Source organism: Lampris incognitus, chromosome 10 (genome assembly GCF_029633865.1).
Source record: "Lampris incognitus isolate fLamInc1 chromosome 10, fLamInc1.hap2, whole genome shotgun sequence".
Lineage (NCBI taxonomy): Eukaryota > Metazoa > Chordata > Actinopteri > Lampriformes > Lampridae > Lampris > Lampris incognitus.
The window spans coordinates 33,586,987-33,605,849 of NC_079220.1; the positions used below are offsets into that span (position 1 = coordinate 33,586,987).

At 42.2% G+C, this 18,863-nt stretch overlaps 1 protein-coding gene across 1 annotated transcript; it reads right to left on the bottom strand.

The window, feature by feature from the left end:
• Positions 1–1,191: 1,191 nt before the first annotated feature.
• On the bottom strand, positions 1,192–17,288 carry limd2 (LIM domain containing 2). The gene is made up of 4 exons (XM_056287764.1): positions 17,153–17,288; positions 5,053–5,097; positions 4,752–4,888; positions 1,192–4,635 (listed from the first exon to the last, which is right to left on the bottom strand). Exons 1-4 carry the CDS (start codon positions 17,153–17,155, stop codon positions 4,476–4,478), a joined length of 345 nt encoding a protein of 114 aa, XP_056143739.1. The 5' UTR covers positions 17,156–17,288; the 3' UTR covers positions 1,192–4,475.
• Between the last annotated feature and the right edge of the window lie 1,575 nt (positions 17,289–18,863).

Consider the following 18,863-nt stretch of genomic DNA (forward strand, 5'->3'; position numbering starts at 1 on the left):
AGACCATCTTAGTGAGTCTGCTGACATCTACAGGTTAAAAACCATTGTAAAAGTTAAAAACATGGCAGGCTGGTCTTGGTACTCTGGTGTTAGCATAGCAGGATAAACATAGCTGCAGATAATAACATTAATAACATTATTAATGGCTCTGCTGGATGTAGGTGTACCAAAGAACCAGTATTGACAGTACTATTGACAGTAGTTAGTGCTGGTTCTGTCTGTCGTGCTGGTACACCTTAATCAAACGGCCATTGTCGGTATTATTATCTGAACGTCAACGAATGGTGAGACAACCATGGAAGGAGCCGGCATGAATAAATGTCCATGTAAATATACACAATGTGCATGGCTGGCGAACTTTATTTTCACTTTTCAGTTGTTTTGAACCTTCGACATTACTTACTATTTTATTCATAAACAGGAAACGAACAACAAAGTTTACAATAAATCAAATGGTAAAATCAGGCAGTCTCGGTCACTTATGCTCCTCAGTCGGGAAGAATAGGAACGTCGCAGATCGAGGTAGCAACAACTGCCGTTGTCAAGGTAACGTGTGACGTCCCAAAGTGCTTGCCTCTTGTTTATTCCATTTCAAGCCCTCAAGCATTGATCACGCAGTCAGTTAAAGCCTGTGAGGGTTTAAGGCGGACACTGAGATTGGGTTTTTATATCCTGTTTGTTGGATCAAGCGGAGCTCTGCTCTGGTTGGTCCGTCAGAACAAGTTCTGCCCACCCTCCCTTGGGGACCAACCACTGCTGACAGAAGTAAAATCCGTCAGTTCTCCATTGTGGCAGCTTTAACCCCCCCCCCCCACACACACACACACACACACACACACAAACGCTTTAAGAATTAAAGGCTTTCATGAACAGTGAGCTGAGTCACTACCGTTACAGCATAGTTGGTAACAGTAACAACAGACATTCATTCATGTGAAAAACTTCGAGATTACTACTTTAAACTCTGTTGAGGGAGTGCTGTAGACAGCTTTGGCAAGCTTTAAATTTTCAAAGTAGTTGAATGACATTATTGAGACATATCTGTATGAGGCATTGCAATGGGGTTTCTTCTAAAACAATCCTAGCAACCATGCATTCAAGCCTGAGTCTGTTGTGAGGCTGAAAAGGAGCAAAGCCATCTTTACTGTACTTCTGTACAACTTATTCAAGAAAAATAACCACTGATTCAGTCAACGCCATCAGCATTTTTTTTATTTTTTTTTCCAAAAGCATGTAAAAAAAAAATAAAATAAAAAAACATGGAAAGAAAAATGCACAAACATATTTGCATGTGTTTGTGTAGAGAGGGTGCTTACATTTCAAAATGTTGCATTTGTATAATACAACAGAGCTTTGATAAGGGAAAGGAGCAGAGGGGAAACACAGCAAATACAGCCCAACATCTTTTTGCTGTAAGGCCACCTCATTCCAAAAAGGTCAAGTTTGTAATAGGCTCTAGAATACAATTATTATAAGATGCAAACATTTAAATCTAATAACAGTGCCACCTGTATTAAAAAAAAGAAAAGAAAAAAAAAGTCAACATCATGTTCAGCACAAAAATACTAAAGGACTCACGCAACAGTTTAAAAAGTCACACCGCTCTCATTCACCTGAGCCTTTTGGCACCAGTGTAGAAAAGTGTACCTTCTCTTTTGTTTCACTTTGGAGAAAATGTAATTCAGATTGTGCAGTTGTACCGTGGCGTATCGAGTACATGGAATGACTTTTTTTTATTTCAAAATCCTTTGCTGTTGGTTTAAAAGCATCCTTGGAGATCCAGAGGATCAATGCAGAATAAACTGAACATTGTTGCATGCGATAATGACAAGTGCCTGCAAGTTTTTAAACATCAAGTTTGATGTTTTAAGAACCTTTGAGTACCAGAATAAATGACACAGCCAATACATGACCGATTTTGCCCTTTTCCAATTTTAAATTAAATGAAAACTATACATCTGTTAAAATATATGACAATGTCATGTTGGCTGATTTCTCCAAAAATAAAGAACATGTAGAAAGATTTTTTTTTTAGTTTAATCCTAAAATGTGAATTTAAGTCATGAAATGGCATAATTAGCTGTATCCAAGACTTTTTGAGGTCTTGGGGTTTAAATAAAGCAACATGCACATTTAGACATTTCCCTGGCCCTGCAAACACCAGACTCATTACAGCAGCATGTGGATACTCGGTGGGGCAGGCTGCATGAAATAGTGCTGTTACACTAACTAAACCTTGGGACCGGTACAGTGACAGCCTTTATATATTTGACAAGGCATGATCAGGCGATCTTTCATCTTAAAAAGGGGAGCCTTAACAAGTATTGTTTGAAAATGCAGTGAGTTTGGCTATCAATTTGTAAGGCTTCCATTTAATAAAAAAACAAGTAGTAAATATCTTCCTCTCCAGTGAAGCTTTCTATTCTGCACAGCATGCTAAAATTCACAGTAAACCTTCAGTCACAAAAAGGTGTTTTGTGTCATTCAAGTGTCAGTAAAATATAAGTGGTGTTAAGAGATTTTCTAAAACATTTTGAATGGCTTTCGACTCATTCTTTATAAAGAACGAAATAGACAAGACCTTATCTGACTGAATTTGTGTAAGGTATTTTTAAAATGGAAAAAAAAAGTAGTCAGCGCAGTGGCAGCACTACAAGCTGAGGCGTTGCTGAAAATCAAAAGTGAGTAAACGCTATGAGGAGAACTAGGATGCAACCATCTGAGTCGCCTCTCATGCCATCAACACCACATCGTGGCACACGTTCTCCAGCAGGGGGAGCTCTGTGTGGGGCTTTAGCTGCAATACGCACAAGCACTACTAGGGGCCAATGTTCTCAAGCTGTGCCAACAACCCTAAGTTCAGTTCATTATAACAATAGGCCCAGGTCCGGGTGCTATGAAGTATTTTGCAAATAAGACAAGAAATGAGAGCAGAAAGGCATTTACTATCAGGGGAAACATTTCACTGCTCACTGGCTGGGCCTTGAGAGAAACACACTAGAATGATGTCTCCTGAACTGCTGTCCAAGCTTAACCAACACACTCGAATACAGGGGGCAAAACGTCAACACGGAGAAGTTAACATTCGACATAGCATGTGGTGATGAAGTTAAGAGTTGTGTGGTTCCTCGTGAGGTTTCAGCCCTGTCCAGAATCATCTGTTGCCTGACACGCGTCAGAACAAAATAAAATGGTGGCAATGGACCAAATCAATATACTTTTCAGAGCTCCTGAACATTACTTCTCAAGGATGAGAAATAGATGTTTTAGAGACAGGGCCTTAGTTTTCTCTGTGATTATCGACACCCTGCCTGGTGATGATCATGCATGGGTGGGTCGTATGTGCAAGAAAAGAGTACAGCATAGTGTGGCAAGTTCACGAAACACAAACTACAGCTATATGTACAGATAGTATACAAATGACAGTCTTAAAAACCCATTCATATTTCAACTGTAAGAGCTCAGAGGGGTTGATTTTACACTGTCACCAATCACATCCAGCAGATGCACAGAACAGGAACGTTGAAAGAAGTTGTTGAGTAAATGAAACAAATCATTTGTCACCCATGAGAGACAGGTTAAACAGTTTTAAGATGATACGGCTATTAAGACCCAGTCATACCAATAAACATGCAAGTTTGAAACTAAAGTCACATAGGTCATTTAAAAACATGGAATATGGGTCAACGAAAGCCAAACTCTGTAAAAGGAGGAGAAAAAAAAGAAGAAAAGTGAGCTACCGCCCCTGTGTGCGATCATCTTACAGTACGTTGTACCCTTAGTTCCTCAAATATTTAAAACCTGAAAAACTGACAAAGTTGTCCCTGGCAGCAAAGTCAAAGTGAGGGCTATTGTTTAGTTTGTGTTGGGGTTGCATGTCTGAGGGGGAAAAAAAAGAAAAGAAAAAAAAGATTCTTTTCAGATAACTGAACCCCTGTAAATACTGACCTGAGTGTATGCTCTAATGCAGAGTGGGTGATCTATAGCCTCTCTACCAATAGATTTTGCCTGAGCATACAATATGAAAAAAGGGTGCTCATTATTAAGAAGATAAAAACAAAGCGATAAAAACAAAGTCCTAAAATGCAAATGTGATTATACGTAATTATACTCCTCATTTTTCATGCCTCATTTCCAGCAGTGCACTGGACAGTTGAGAGGGTGTTTGGTCACAATCAACAACCAATTCCAAAGAGAGAATTGGGTGGTGGGGTAGGGGGGTTAAGATAAAAGTCACAATTTACCATTGATTATGACTTTTCTGCCATTTACTAGGCATTTCTGCATGTGTTCATCTATTGTACAGCATGTTTTAAAAAGAGAAAAGTAAACTAGTGTGTGGGTGATTTAAGGGCGTGGCCCTCACGTACTATGTGACATGGTTATCGAAACATGTTTAATTTGCAATGGGAAAAAAGTAAAAGTCGCAGGGTCCAAGGATGGGAGAGTATGATGAAAATGCAGGTAGATGTTAATTATGCTGTCTTGGTGATATTTTCCGTCTCCTTGGAGGCCCATAGCTCCTTGTGTTGTTTGCGCCCAAAGCCCTCATCGTAGTTGCCTTTGCTTTTGAAGAGCTGCTGGAAGTGGGGTTTACAGTAGAATTCACCCTGAAGAGCTGCGTAGGTGCCAAGGCTGCCACGGAAGGGGGTCGAAAAGGTCAAATACAAAAAAAAAGGACAGAAAAAACGAATAAAAACTAAAACAGGGAGCAAAGACAAATAAAGTGACAGAAGATGGGAACTTGTTACCTGAGTTTGGTGTTGCAGTGTTTGCAGCAGAAGCAGGTTGAATGAAAGATCAGATTGTTGGCAACCAGTCTCTCCATGGGGTAGACCGTCTTCTCACATGATGAGCACACCTCCCTCTGAGTCTTGAAGCTGAAGGACTGAGCACATACATCCATCATCATCAGAGGCTGACAAGTATCAATGGGGTGGTGCAACAGACTTGGAACCATAAATAAAGGGATAAGGAATTCGAGATGAGAGTTAAAATAATGGAAAATAAGCCCCTCACTAAAGAGGAGAGACAGTCTATATACACAATTACCTTAGAGCGCTGGACAGGTTTCTCTTCAGTGGTGTTTCTGGTGTCCTGAAGGAGGAAACCGCAGAAGCTAACGTTTACCAATGAACATTCCTTCAAATACATGCAGACTCAGGTCAACCACCAGTGCAAGTACTGTATACGTTCAACAGCATCAGTGGCTTTTCTATCCTGATTTCTTGTGATAGAAATGATGCAGCAAAGATGTATGGAAACTAGATCATATAAAGATATATATGTATAATAATCTCAAAGTTCTCAAAACCATTACCTTTAGTGCTTCCATATTGGTAATTTGATCTCTTTCTGCCTCCCCCCCATTCTATCCAACTGTCTCTGCAACCCTGAGAGGACCAGGTGCCTTCTGGTCATGTGAGCTGAGCAGTAGGAGGCTCTGCCTTCAGCACTACAGCACAGAATCACCCTCAAAGATACCAACCTCACAGGCTCAGTTCACTGTTGGCTGACAGTGTTCCATGTGAGCATGTGCAAACTATGCAGCTTAAAGAGATACTTTTATACCTTTTCTGAGCACATTCTTAACACGGGTGGTCTGAGTTACAACCAAAAGGTAGGTGTGATTTTATGATTCCATAGCTATTGGCTACTGAAATTCAGGGTGGTCGTGTGGGTGTAGCTGGGTGGGCTAAACCGCTTGCCTTAGAAAAATGAGAAATTCACTGGTGACAGCCCCCTTCTTGCGCCGTCGTCACTTTACAAAAAGAAAAAAAAAAGGCGAGTGACGAGACCACCGACAGCAGCTTTGAGGTTGAGGATGTGGAAGACGATTCCTCTTTCTCGGTGGAAGTTAACTACTCACCTCAAGAATATGTTGCTCAGCCAATACAGCCGTATTCCTTCGAGCCACTGGCAGCAGCCACAGCAGTAGCCCCGCTGTATTGGTTTAGCAACGTGTTCATGAGGACAGGACCGGGGATGCAACCGAATGGTAAAGCCTAACGTTACCTAGCTAAGTTAGCTTGTTTGTCTGTCTAAAGTGACCAACTTCAACTCCAGAGGGGTGCGTCTCCGCTTTTATAGCGTTCCGCTATTGTGACATGGCAAGTTACCACATTTTCGCCAACTGGAAATCAGTTACTCTGCCACCGATATCTCTCGTCTGGCCATAAATGTGATTTTAGGGCTACCATTTGTCTCATCGATCTCATCCACACTCTGTACATCGATTAACAACAGGAAAAGTTGGATTTTGAGGCAAGTATCTCTTTAAATGTTACATAACTTTTATATCAAATATTACTGTGGTCTGCCATGGCAGGTCACTTTATAATAATAATAATAACAATTACATTTATATAGCGCTTTTCTAGACACCCAAAGTGCTTCATATTGAAGGGAGTAAGTCACTTCAACCACCACCAATGTGTAGCACCCACCTAGGTGATGCATGGCAGCCATTTTGCACCAGAACGCTCACCACACGTCAGCTTGAGGTGGAGAGGGAGGAATCATTGAGCCAATTACACGGAGGGATGATTAGGTTGCCAGATGGAGAGAGCCAAGGTTGGGAACTTGGCCAGGACACTGGGGAACCCCCTACTCTTTGCGATAAGCGCCATGGGATCTTTAATGACCACAGTGAGTCAGGACCTCATTTTAATATCTCACCCAAAGGACAGTATCTCCTACAGCACAGTGTCCCCATCACTGCACTGGGGCATTAGGATTTTTTCATTAGGAACAGATAGAAGACTGCCCCCTACTGACCCACCAACAACACTTCAGGTAGCAACTCAGTTTTCCCCAGGAGGTCTCCCATCCAAGTACTAGCCAAGCCCATACCTGCTTGGCTTCCGTCATTTGGCAGAGCCAGGGTACATGTTGGTATGGCTACCGGCAAAAAAAAATCTATCTTTAAAAATCAATGGAACAGTTGCTGATAAGTATTGTGATGGGATGCAAATGTTGCCAATAAAGAGAGTATTGCAGCGGGTTATTCAGTTATGAATTAAACAGTAGGCCAAGCAGAAGTGGAAATCAGATGGAAAAAAGAATGGAACGGCCAAAATTGAGCCAATCTACTTTTTACAACAATGACTGCTCATTTGCACAAGACCAACAAGTGGTCCTAGTGAACTGGTTAGTCACTAGCCTAACAGCGCCTACCATCATATAATAAATAATAATATTAATAATAATAATAGGTTAAGTAGTCCATGATAAGCCTTTTACCTTTGCCTCTGCTCTATCAGTGGCCCCCTCAACTAATCAGCAGTTTCATGAATGTAAATTTATGAACAAGAGGTTATCATTGTGGCTACCAAGCTACAGTAATTATATATGGTGTGAAAGCGCTGTGAAAGTGGAAACTTCTTTATATTGCACACTGCAGTGTAGTCATTTACTAGTCAAGTTTTTATAATAATAAACAATAATAAATCAAACTTATATAGCACCTTTCTGTTACTCAAAGTCACTTTTGCCCCATGAAGCCTCTCCCTACCACATGCCTCCCTTCTTCCCATAATTTAGCAATAATGCAGCAACATTAGGAGCATTACAGCCTTCATAATGCACACTTTAGAAGCATAGTGTTGTCTTTCAGGAATCAGGAACATGAAACAAAATATTGTTTCCCACAGCAGTGTAACACGAAGACAAAAACGCATATCCAAAAACTACAAGAACCTCAAGAACACATATCCAAACTAACACATACACTCACCGGCCACTTTATTAGGCACACCCGTCCAACTGCTCGTTAACGCAAATTTCTAATCAGCCAATCACATGGCAGCAACTCAATGCATTTAGGCATGTAGACATGGTCAAGACGATCTGCTGCAGTTCAAACCGAGCATCAGAATGGGGAAGAAAGGTGATTTAAGTGACTTTGAACGTGGCATGGTTGTTGGTGCCAGACGGGCTGGTCTGAGTATTTCAGAAACTGCTGATCTACTGGGATTTTCACGCACAACCATCTCTAGGGTTTACAGAGAATGGTCCGAAAAAGAGAAAATATCCAGTGAGCAGCAGTTCTGTGGGCGAAAATGCCTTGTTGATGCCAGAGGTCAGAGGAGAATGGCCAGACTGGTTCGAGCTGACAGAAAGGCAACAGTCACTCAAATAACCACTCATTACAACCGAGGTATGCAGAAGAGCATCTCTGAACGCACAACACGTCAAACCTTGAGGCAGATGGGCTACAGCAGCAGAAGACCACACCGGGTGCCACTCCTGTCAGCTAAGAACAGGAAACTGAGGCTACAATTCGCACAGGCTCACCAAAATTGGACAATAGAAGATTGGAAAAACGTTGCCTGGTCTGATGAGTCTCGATTTCTGCTGCGACATTTGGATGGTAGGGTCAGAATTTGGCGTCAACAACATGAAAGCATGGCTCCATCCTGCCTTGTATCAACGGTTCAGGCTGGTGGTGGTGTAATGGTGTGGGGGATATTTTCTTGGCACACTTTGGGCCCCTTAGTACCAATTGAGCATCGTGTCAACGCCACAGCCTACCTGAGTATTGTTGCCGACCATGTCCATCCCTTTATGACCACAGTGTTCCCATCTTCTGATGGCTACTTCCAGCAGGATAATGCGCCATGTCATAAAGCTCGAATCATCTCAGACTGGTTTCTTGAACATGACAATGAGTTCACTGTACTCAAATGGCCTCCACAGTCACCAGATCTCAATCCAATAGAGCACCTTTGGGATGTGGTGGACCGGGAGATTCGCATCATGGATGTGCAGCCGACAAATCTGCAGCAACTGCGTGATGCTATCATGTCAATATGGACCAAACTCTCTGAGGAATGTTTCCAGTACCTTGTTGAATCTATGCCACGAAGGATTAAGGCAGTTCTGAAGGCAAAAGGGGGTCCAAACTGGTACTAGCAAGGTGTACCTAATAAAGTGGCCAGTGAGTGTATATCCAAACTTAAAAACAAAAAAACACTGTGCAAGGGAACGAACACCGACCAGGATGACTTTCGGAACTGCCGGTCTGCGTGGGCTAGCAGTTAGCTTAGCCTGCCCTGCTTCCGCGTCCTGTCAGACGGCCCTCAGTGTTACCTCCTCGGTCACAGCTCCAGGCAGGGCCGTGGTCCCTGGGCCCACAGGACGTGGCAGACCAAGTTCTCCTAGCTGATTCAGCGCCAGCTTTCACAGCCATCAAATGAAGACAAATCTTAAATGCAAATGTGGACAAAGACACTGCATGGACGGTACTGGGTGAGGCCGCTGCAAACATGAATTTGCGCTGCCATCTTCCCACACCGGAAGCGGGTATCTTTGCCACATAACATTCATCAGCTCAAAACAGAGGGGAAAGCCAAACTGTCTTAATGGTTGTAGGACAAGAGCAGCTTCTCTCTCAGCAGCCAACATGAAGGACTGTGTGCTTAAGCAGGACTAACAGGTAGTTTGAGTGGATCACGCAAAGACAGGGGGGGGAAAACTATTTAGAGTAACATGCAAATGGCCAGTGAAAAAAAGCCAGTGTGCACAGTGAAGAAGGGCTCCTTCTGTTTAGACAGGGGAAAATCCACTACAGACTTTGCTATGTAAGGGGGTTGGGTTGAGCTGAGTGTGCTGTCTAGCCAAGTTAGACAGGGAGAAAGACCTCGGCATTGGAGATCGTGCTGATCTCTCCATTTGCAAAAGCATAAACCTTTGGTGGATCAGTGAGATCAGTGCTTGTAGGCAAAAATAACTATGTAATTCACAGTTTCACTCAGAGCTTCAATCAGCTTCACTTCATGAAACATCATATACAGACACAGGCTAGCCCTAAGTATGCTGTCGCCTTCATCAACAAAGATGTTACAATCAGATTGACAAAATGAACTGTTGCCCTTAAAAATGCTGCCATGGGGGCAAAAGACAGGGTTCAGTATAATCTACCCTCCCCCACGCTTGCATTCCAATTCTATCTATGAAGAGATTAATGCTATGCTTCATGATGAGCAAAACATAAAAACAGCATAAATGTGGCTAACACTGCAAACATTCATGAACTGAATTAAATTCCTCTTTTTCATTTTATTTTCAATGGAATGAAAGCTATATTTTCCAAACTGTTCATCACCTTTCACCTTAACACAACAGTCAGGGGTTGAGCAGAGGGAAAAGCTAGTCGCCTTGTTTACCTAAGCAGTTATAGAAACCAGAAGGTTCACTGTTGGAATGATGGGCTCAACAACAGTATAGCCATACAACTTCCTTTGGATGCAATCAACATCTAACCAGTGGCCCTCATCATCTATGCCTCCCCTTGAAGAGAGGGGATGCATGGGGTGAAGTTCTGCTAGTTAGCAGCACTTCACATGGGGTGAAGTGCTGCTAACTAGCAGGTTTCACTCTGCTGCACACTAGACTGCACAGAACACAACCACCACTTCCTGTTGCAGTAACAAATTATTACAAAGGCAGTTTGGCTTTGTCCTACTGAAATCATATGGAAACGGTCTACATAGTTTGTATACATACATTTATGTATATTTCTTGTCCTATGAATCTTTTATGTATGTTTACACGTTCTAATGTAAAATGCATTGTAATGAATATTAGTGTACTAAATATACAAAAGTTTGATCGAAAACGAATCAAAGTGGAAAACAGAGGGAAATCTGAAAAAAAATGCATCTAGAAACAAAGGATATAAGGATGATGAAATGAGATCAATGAAAGTCTTGATCTTTTTGCTAAATAAAAGTGCCCCCCCCCCAAAAAAGTGCTTTCTCTTCAGCAATTTTTGATTTGAGTGAGGGCTCATAATGGCCATGTTACACTCGTAGTAAAGAGCAAAGATGCAATATGATTAGATGCCATGTCAGGGGTACCAGGCACACATTCATTCCAACATGCACAGAAACAGGCTTTAGACCAGCCTGCGCCATCTGTCTTTTGCCTTATTTGTACATAAGACACTCACAGTTACAAGCAAAAAGCTGAATTGTGGCAGGAAGCCGTGGTTACACATCTGACTTCCTTTGTCTGACAGAGAGCCCTGGAGGAACGGTCAGAGTTACAGGCCTCACTCACTTCTATTCCAATAAAAAAATGCCAGCCATGACCCCACTGGGGCCTGCAAGCTGAAAATACCAACAAGATCTCTATCCATCCGTCATGTGTACTCACGCTGACAAATGAGACCATGCATACCAGACAGCAGCGTGGAGGCTGTTATGTTCTGTAAACCAGGTGTTTGCCATATGCAGAAAAACAACGGTTGTGCAACGCTGCAATTAATTAATTAGGCAGGCTCATACGCAGCACTACAATTCAACTGTGAAGACATACTGGTCTGTGCGAAGCTGGAGCCAAATAATACTTGGCATCCTTCCAAAGAACAGTTTCTCAAACAATGATAATATAAGTCTCTCTCCCTCTCTTCAACAGAAACACACTATACCTCCTGACACCATCCCCTACACTGCGATGACAAGGAGACACCTCACTTCAAATGTGAAAGGAATGGCTAGGCACCCTTTCCTCCACGAGTTAGTTTAATTGGCAACCCCCCCCCCCCCCATGGATGGGATGATTGCAGTAACCTCAAGTTTAAGTGTTTGTTAGGTCTCAAAGAGGTTACAGTTGGGCGTTGGACTTCGAGGCAAAAAAAAAAAAAAAGCTGTGGGTGTCAAGCCGGAGTCAATACTACAAACCAGAGCTCCCTTGTCAATTCCCCAGTGTTTACAAGAGATAACTGACATTAGAGCGGCTGCAGCAGCACTGAGGAATATTACCAAGGTCAATGTATTCAGAAAGAGTATAAATGGTATCAAGAAGTACAGCTGGACAAAGTCTACACCAGAGGACAACTCCCCCTTTATATGGCAGAGACCGTGGACTGTACACAATTCCCTGCAACTAGCCCTACAAGGAGAGAGAGAGGAGTGTAATAACAAATGTCTGTGGTCATTAATTTGCTCTACCCCTTATTTTTAGATCTGTGATCAGAGACTGATCACTCAAGACACTGAGCTGGAAAACAGAACATATTTAAGAGCCTTTTCCTTTGAGCACATCGTAACTGTTAATAGACCAACATACAGGCCTTTATTATACCTACCTCATCATCATCTGAATGATTATAATACTAACAGTTGGCAATGGTGGAATCTTTCAAGTTATGACACGCCTCAAACCTCAAGTTAAAATATTTCCCCAGTCGTGGATAACATCGTGGATTGCACTCTTTGGCCTAGCTAGGAGGGCATTGGCACTACTCCCAACAACAAAAACAGCTGCTTGAGGGTAGGTATGGGGCCTTGCCTTGACAGCAGGCTTCCATCTTCAACTTTGAACATGATGAGACTGAGCAAACCTTTTGAAACACGAACCTGGGTAGAAAGCAACAAGCTAAAGCTTCCAGAAAAGCGATCCATAAGAGTGTCCAATTTAAACCAGTTCAATTCAATTCGATTTGTTGTCATTAAAAACAATGTGCAGGCACATGTTAAAAATGAAATAAGGGCTGCGACTTTGCCAAACAGTTCTCCGAGTGTAAAAATTTGCCCAAAATGTGGCTTTGACACTCCAGTTGCTAAGGATGGATAATAACAGGACATTATTCACGCAGTATGTAGATGGGGGTTCAACATACTAGCATACAGAGTATTCACCATTGGGGAAGTCACATAGTGTTCGGTCACCCAAGTTACTTTTCTCCTTTCTCAACTTCCTAAATTCAATGATAAACCAAGAGGAAGAGATACAGTTGCATTTCTGGGGACAGATCACTGTATGGTCTGAGTGCTATCTGACAGCTATCTTTGGTTAACTGAGGCACGCTGCTTTCTTCACTTCAAAACTGGGAGGCTACTTCCTGTGAGGAAATAAGTGTGCTGGGTCATTATAGCAAGTGCACTGACAACATGATTGAGGGCTTAGCCCAAGATAATGTGACTTTCCTGCCATTGCAATAGCTCAAACTTCTTGCTCAAATAAATGTAGCCCATGTACCCAAAGTTAGACAGGTTTTGAAATCAGTAGCACTTATATTGTTTTGTCTTATTCAGAAGCAATAAAACCTGTAAAGTACAGAATAAGTTGCAGACCACCTTCACAGTAGAAACAGGTTGATGCTCACCAATACAAATTGAGCCTTTGGGTGGCAGAACAACATCGCTCACATTTTCACAGGTGACACTGCTGAAAGGGAGAATGCCATCTCAGATGTGAAGACCTATGTTTCCCTTGTAATTTGCAGCCTGTGTCTTAAAGGATGTTCTCCTAAAACATGACGGCACTCTGTAATATCTGTCAAATAAAACTGAAAGAGCCCCCTGTCATACATTGCCTGTCAATACAATTAACGCCTTGCAGCTGCTGATATAGTATTTGGAAATTTGTCCAATATCCAGCTAAAATAAGACATGGAGCATTCCAATGGAAATCTTCCAAATTAGCAGAAACCTCCAATTTTAATTTTATCCTGTGACCTCACGTTATCTAATTCTATATTATTCATAAAAGATAACGGGAAGTGTCCGTCTCCGATACAGCCGACTTTGAAGTTTGGTGTCCTTAGAGTGAAGAGTCAAACCCATTTATCCTCACTTCATGCGATTTTAGAATCAGAATACTTTATTCATCCCCAAAGGGAAACTGGGTTCTATTACAGACACTCACGCTCTAGTAAGAAAGAAAAAAAAACTAAAAACTAACAAGATACAAGATAACAAGAAAATAGAAAATTTGGAAAAATAAATAGTGACAGGCTGAAAAACAATGGGGTCAAAACCTCAAGCTTGCATTAACTTGAACATGGAAGAACCTGAGGGGAGGCCATTAATATCTGGCACCTCACTGAACACAGTGGAGGAACCTCCTTCAGCAGCGCTAATGATCAGATATCATCGCACAAAGACTTCACAACCACAGCCTCCAGAAGGATTGGAATTCAGCAAGTCCCATCGTGTCAACCAAAACTTGCATGGAAATGTTTTGTGCTGCCATTCCACTGAGTTTACGTTAAGACACTGAAGTTTCCTGGCCTGAATGACACTCACCTTGCCTGTGCATCAGATTCAGCTGGAACAGCCCTGTCTCATGATGAAATGTAGGTGGTTTGGGAGTGTAACAGCGTTTGACAAACCATTTCCCCGAAGATTCATTTCAGTCATCCAGGTAGCAACATATCCAGAAAATGTTCAACTGTTTACTAGACGTAAGTTCAGTTTTCCGTTTGTTTTCAAACTGAAAATGAATGTCCAGTGAATAGATTTGAACGTCTGCTGGATTTCCCCATAGTACTGAACATACACATTTATGAGGAGTATGTTGTGACAAGCAATTTATTGACTAGTTTACACAACGGTGTGTCTAGAAGTGACATGGGGAAAAAAGGTCCCACAAAAAACAGTACAGTTGATGTAGACCAAAATTATTTCTGAAAAGTCAGAAAGCTAAGGCTATTTATCCTCTACCTCAGTTTTTGGACAATTCATCCCCCACTTTGATTTGGACTAACAGAAGGGTAAAATGTTAAATTATTTCTGGCATGTCATAAAATAAATATCTGCAGGACTGCTATTGATTGTATGAGACTTTTTGAGAATAGGTTTTCAGTGAAGGAGCTACAATGTTGACAGGAAATGTTGCTGGTATGTAGATGAAACTAATCCAGGTGAAAGGAGTGTGCCAGGTAGTGGGCTGCCCTGTCACATCCACAACCCTTAAAACTGCAATCTGTAAGATTTTGCATTTTTTTAGTTATTTCAAATGTGATGATGTGGCGATTCTGTTGGACAATCAATCAATATTAAAGTTGAACAGCGTTCCAACATAGTTGGATATAGGAGTCAGAGAAAAATAGACCTGTTGACACTGATTGTCTTGGACAACAAACAAGATGTAGCAGCCATTATGGCTCATGTGTCGTCAGCTCACCAGTAAATAATCCACACCATAGTTAAAATGTGATCATTGGACCAAAGCTAACACAGGCAAGCTAAACTTCATCAATCTACATCAACACATTGTTCTACAGTTATATTTATTGTCTGTCTAACAGAAGAATCACCACATCAGCATCATGTTTCAGTCTTGTTTCCTGCTGGAGTTGTTTCCAACACATGCGTGTTTGCCGCTGCACCCGTGTTTGTCCTACCCGGTCAAAACATTCAACAGCTGCATATTGAGACTGGAGAGTGTCTCCAACCATGAGAGAATTGTGAAACCTGAATACTTAATCCAGATGGATAGAATAACTATTTATTAATGGAGATATGTTAAGGATTTCAACTTTAAGTATATGTTTACAATTTAACAAGCCATTGTTCGTTTAAGTGTTGTTGTTTTTTCATTTGGAGGGTGGTGGATGTGACTTTGAGGGTTGGCCACAATAAATGCAGGTTGAACAATTGTACATTTGTCCAATCAGTGAAAACGAACGACGTCTGCTTTACTCAAAATGGGCAGGCTCACAGAGATGTGAAGGTGCGATCTGTGTAGGCCTAAAGTTTCCATTAACCAAAAACAGACTGCACCGTGTCTGCTGGAGAGAAAATGAACATGATCATTAACAACAACAACAAAGAAAAAAAATAGTTCAACTTCCCTAAAAGCAGCCAAGTAATAATTACATACACACCACTTCTCTTTGAAGTATACATTTGAGAAATGAGAAACGCCTGCATTTCTATCTTGACATGACACTTGCCTCTCTGTCTGACCCATTTAAGACAAAACCACTTGGAAACCTGATGTGTTTTGCTTCTCACCAAAGCAAATCCTACATCTGCAATACAATAAGACAACATTGAAAAGGAGATGATAGGATGTGAAAGCCAATATTTCTGCAGTTCTTTGAAATGGATATGACAGCAACCCATTTAGGCAACAATTGTTGTACACATCTGACTACTTGCAAGTATCTCCTCCCCAACATATGGCACTTCTGACAAGCACCAACAAGTCAGGTTTTGTGACATTACTGGAAATTGTTTTAGAGGAGCATATGACAACACAAAATATATGGTATTAATTCCTATTACAGCTTGGTACTACGCACCAGCCGCAGTGCTTTTAGGGCATCCAAGTCAACCTAGTTACAGATGTCTCGTAAACCTACCAGAACATTGACACAAATCATGGTATAGCTTGGAGTGTCAATCTGTGTTGAATTACCGCGGGACAGCAAGCTGACAGATCCCCAATTCTACAGCGGCAGAAAATGAAAATGACCGTATCCTTACTTAAGCCTCGTTGCCATATGCCAGGACTATAATTATACAGGCTACTTGTAGATGGTGTGTCTTGGATGGATTAAAAAGTGGTCACGGATAGGTTTGTCAACTTCTCAACAACATAAACATGGGAAAGAGAGACTTTGATGTGAAATGTGGGTTCCCTTCCCCTGCGGTCTTAGATATACCCTATGTCAGAGTTCCCGGCCAGGATTCATGTAGCTCTTGGTTGGTATGATCAGGGTAATCTGAGCAGTCAGGTGCCAGGGGAAGTCATGTACATCACAGAACAGCATCAGTCTCACCACTCACGAACTGCACGTTTACTGGGACCCATTTCACCAGCAGATGTGTTGACTCGGTCTGCCACAGACCAGAGTGGCTTTTAAATGACAACCATCTTCGGGACTTATTAGCCAAGAATTCAGCCTCTACACTGCAGCGCACGCAGGGGAAATACACGACACTGTGCATCGCATCGCCTTTGAGAACCAATTGTTTTCTTTTCATTTATAATATTAGACGAATTTGGTCGCGAGGATAACACACATTGGGGGGGGGCAAAATATTTTAAAGAAAAAGACGAATGATATCAGGGCGAATAACGGTGTCTCTAATGTTTAACGAAGGTGGTTAGCTAAATACCTTGTAGACTCATTAATTAGCTTGCAGGCTAACTAACATGTTCAAACTGCAAGGGCGCTAGCACGCATTCAGACCGGCTCACTCGGACCTGCCGTCACGGTGCAAGCCTCAGCAGCTTTTTATTTGCTTCTGCCTCAATACGAGGGAAACCCTGCGTTTACAGCCACGGCGCTACTACATCTGCAACAAGCCGGCGGCTCCTGGCCGGCTAGCCTTAACGGTTAGCGGGTGGACGGACATCACCTTGCCTCATCACAGAGAAGGGAAGGAGGGAGGCTGCAGAGAAACACACTCACCATCTGGCCTTCTGTCTGGGGAAGCGAAAGGGTAACGCGGCCTCCGGTCTCTCTGCAGCTCAGCAGCTTTCTCGCTCGCCTCCTGTTTCACTGCGAGGCTTTTGTTGTCGATTAGCTTACCACACAGTGCCGGCGAGTTCACCTCGGCTCTACTCCCCTCTCCCCCCTCTCCTCTCCCCCCTCCCATTCTCCCCTCCCCTCCCCATTCCTCTCTCCCCTCCCCTCCCCTCTCCTCCCCTCTCCATCTTACCTCTCTCCCCTCTCCTCCCCCCTCGTCTCCTTTTTGTTTTTAACTTTTGTTTAATAGCAGGATGTCGCACGCGATTGGTTCTTCTAACCCCCCTCCCCCACCTCATATCTCCTCCCTCTTCTGAATTTGCAGTGTATTCGATAAACAGTTTCCGGTGTCATTCAGTCAGATGTCACATGTTTTGATCAGTGTAACGTTGTAAGACAATAAAAGTGTGTGGCGGGCGGTCTGTCTCTCACTCACTGTTTACTTCTCTTCTGTCAACCTGCGCATTATTTACTCCATATTTCTGCTTTCTCAGAATATGTCACCACCCTCTCTCTCTCTCTCTGTCTCTCACACACACACACACACACAGTAAGCAGAGTGCAGGGAAAGGGGTTCATAGTTGCTCTTGTTTTTTGATGTTTACAGAAGAGATACAAAAGAACAAATGGTAATTTTTTTTTTGTCCTGCAGTTTGAAACAAACCGTAAAGTGTTCTTTAAAGGTGCAATACATAATTAGAATGTAAAGAACAGGGTGGCCCTGCTGCCAAAACACATGATCAGAATCCTTTTTTCACTCCAAAATTGATTAATATCTCGATAAGGACTGACGCTTCACTAAGTCTGACTTTTTAATGTTTTCTCATGCTAGTTTTTTTCCACATCAGTAATGGTTGTCCACATTGGAGTAAAACAGGTCCATATTTTCAATTGCTTTCGGCTGAGAAAGACAAAGTTTATTTTCAATCTATAACTAACACTCCACAATTATCTATGTAAATACACCTGTTTGGCATGGTCAAATAAATCACAGACTGGGCCATTAATTCTTCAGCGACTCACTGCAGCCTAGATCACGACTGAAGACTGAAAATAGAGCCGAGTTGCATCACGTATGTTAAGACTGATCCTGTCCATGTCGAGCACCAGTCTGTACAGCATACAGATGTGTTGGATATAGGCCTGCAATGCAATTCATAAGAAAATGAAAAATAAGCAAAATAATACTCTACAGTTGACTTAAATCAGCTGTGGTAGTTTCATAGTACATAGGTGCATGCATTTAGTCAGCTGGGACTAAATTCTTTCACCAAATTCAGTCTGATAATCCAAAACAGATGTTCTGTCTCTTGCCTGAGACTGAAATAGAAGAAAAGAGTTGAATGGAGGATGATGTTTCTTCATGAGATGGTCGTGTGTGTGTGTGTCTGTGTGTTGGGGGGGAGGGGACACCCCCAACATTTGGCAGATAGCAATAGTTGTATGTTGTAATTTCACCTGTGAGGTGTGATAAAATCTAGGCTTGGAGCCAGGAATCTTCCCTTTGAGACTCAGCCTGAGCCTGAAGCTTGCAGGTTAAAAAGAAAGAGGTTGCTAGCCAAGTATCTTTTATTAACGTGTAGCTGCATCCAGCATCCACTGGTTATTCAGCGATGGTATTCTGTCACCCAATACCAGCCACAAGTCCATCATC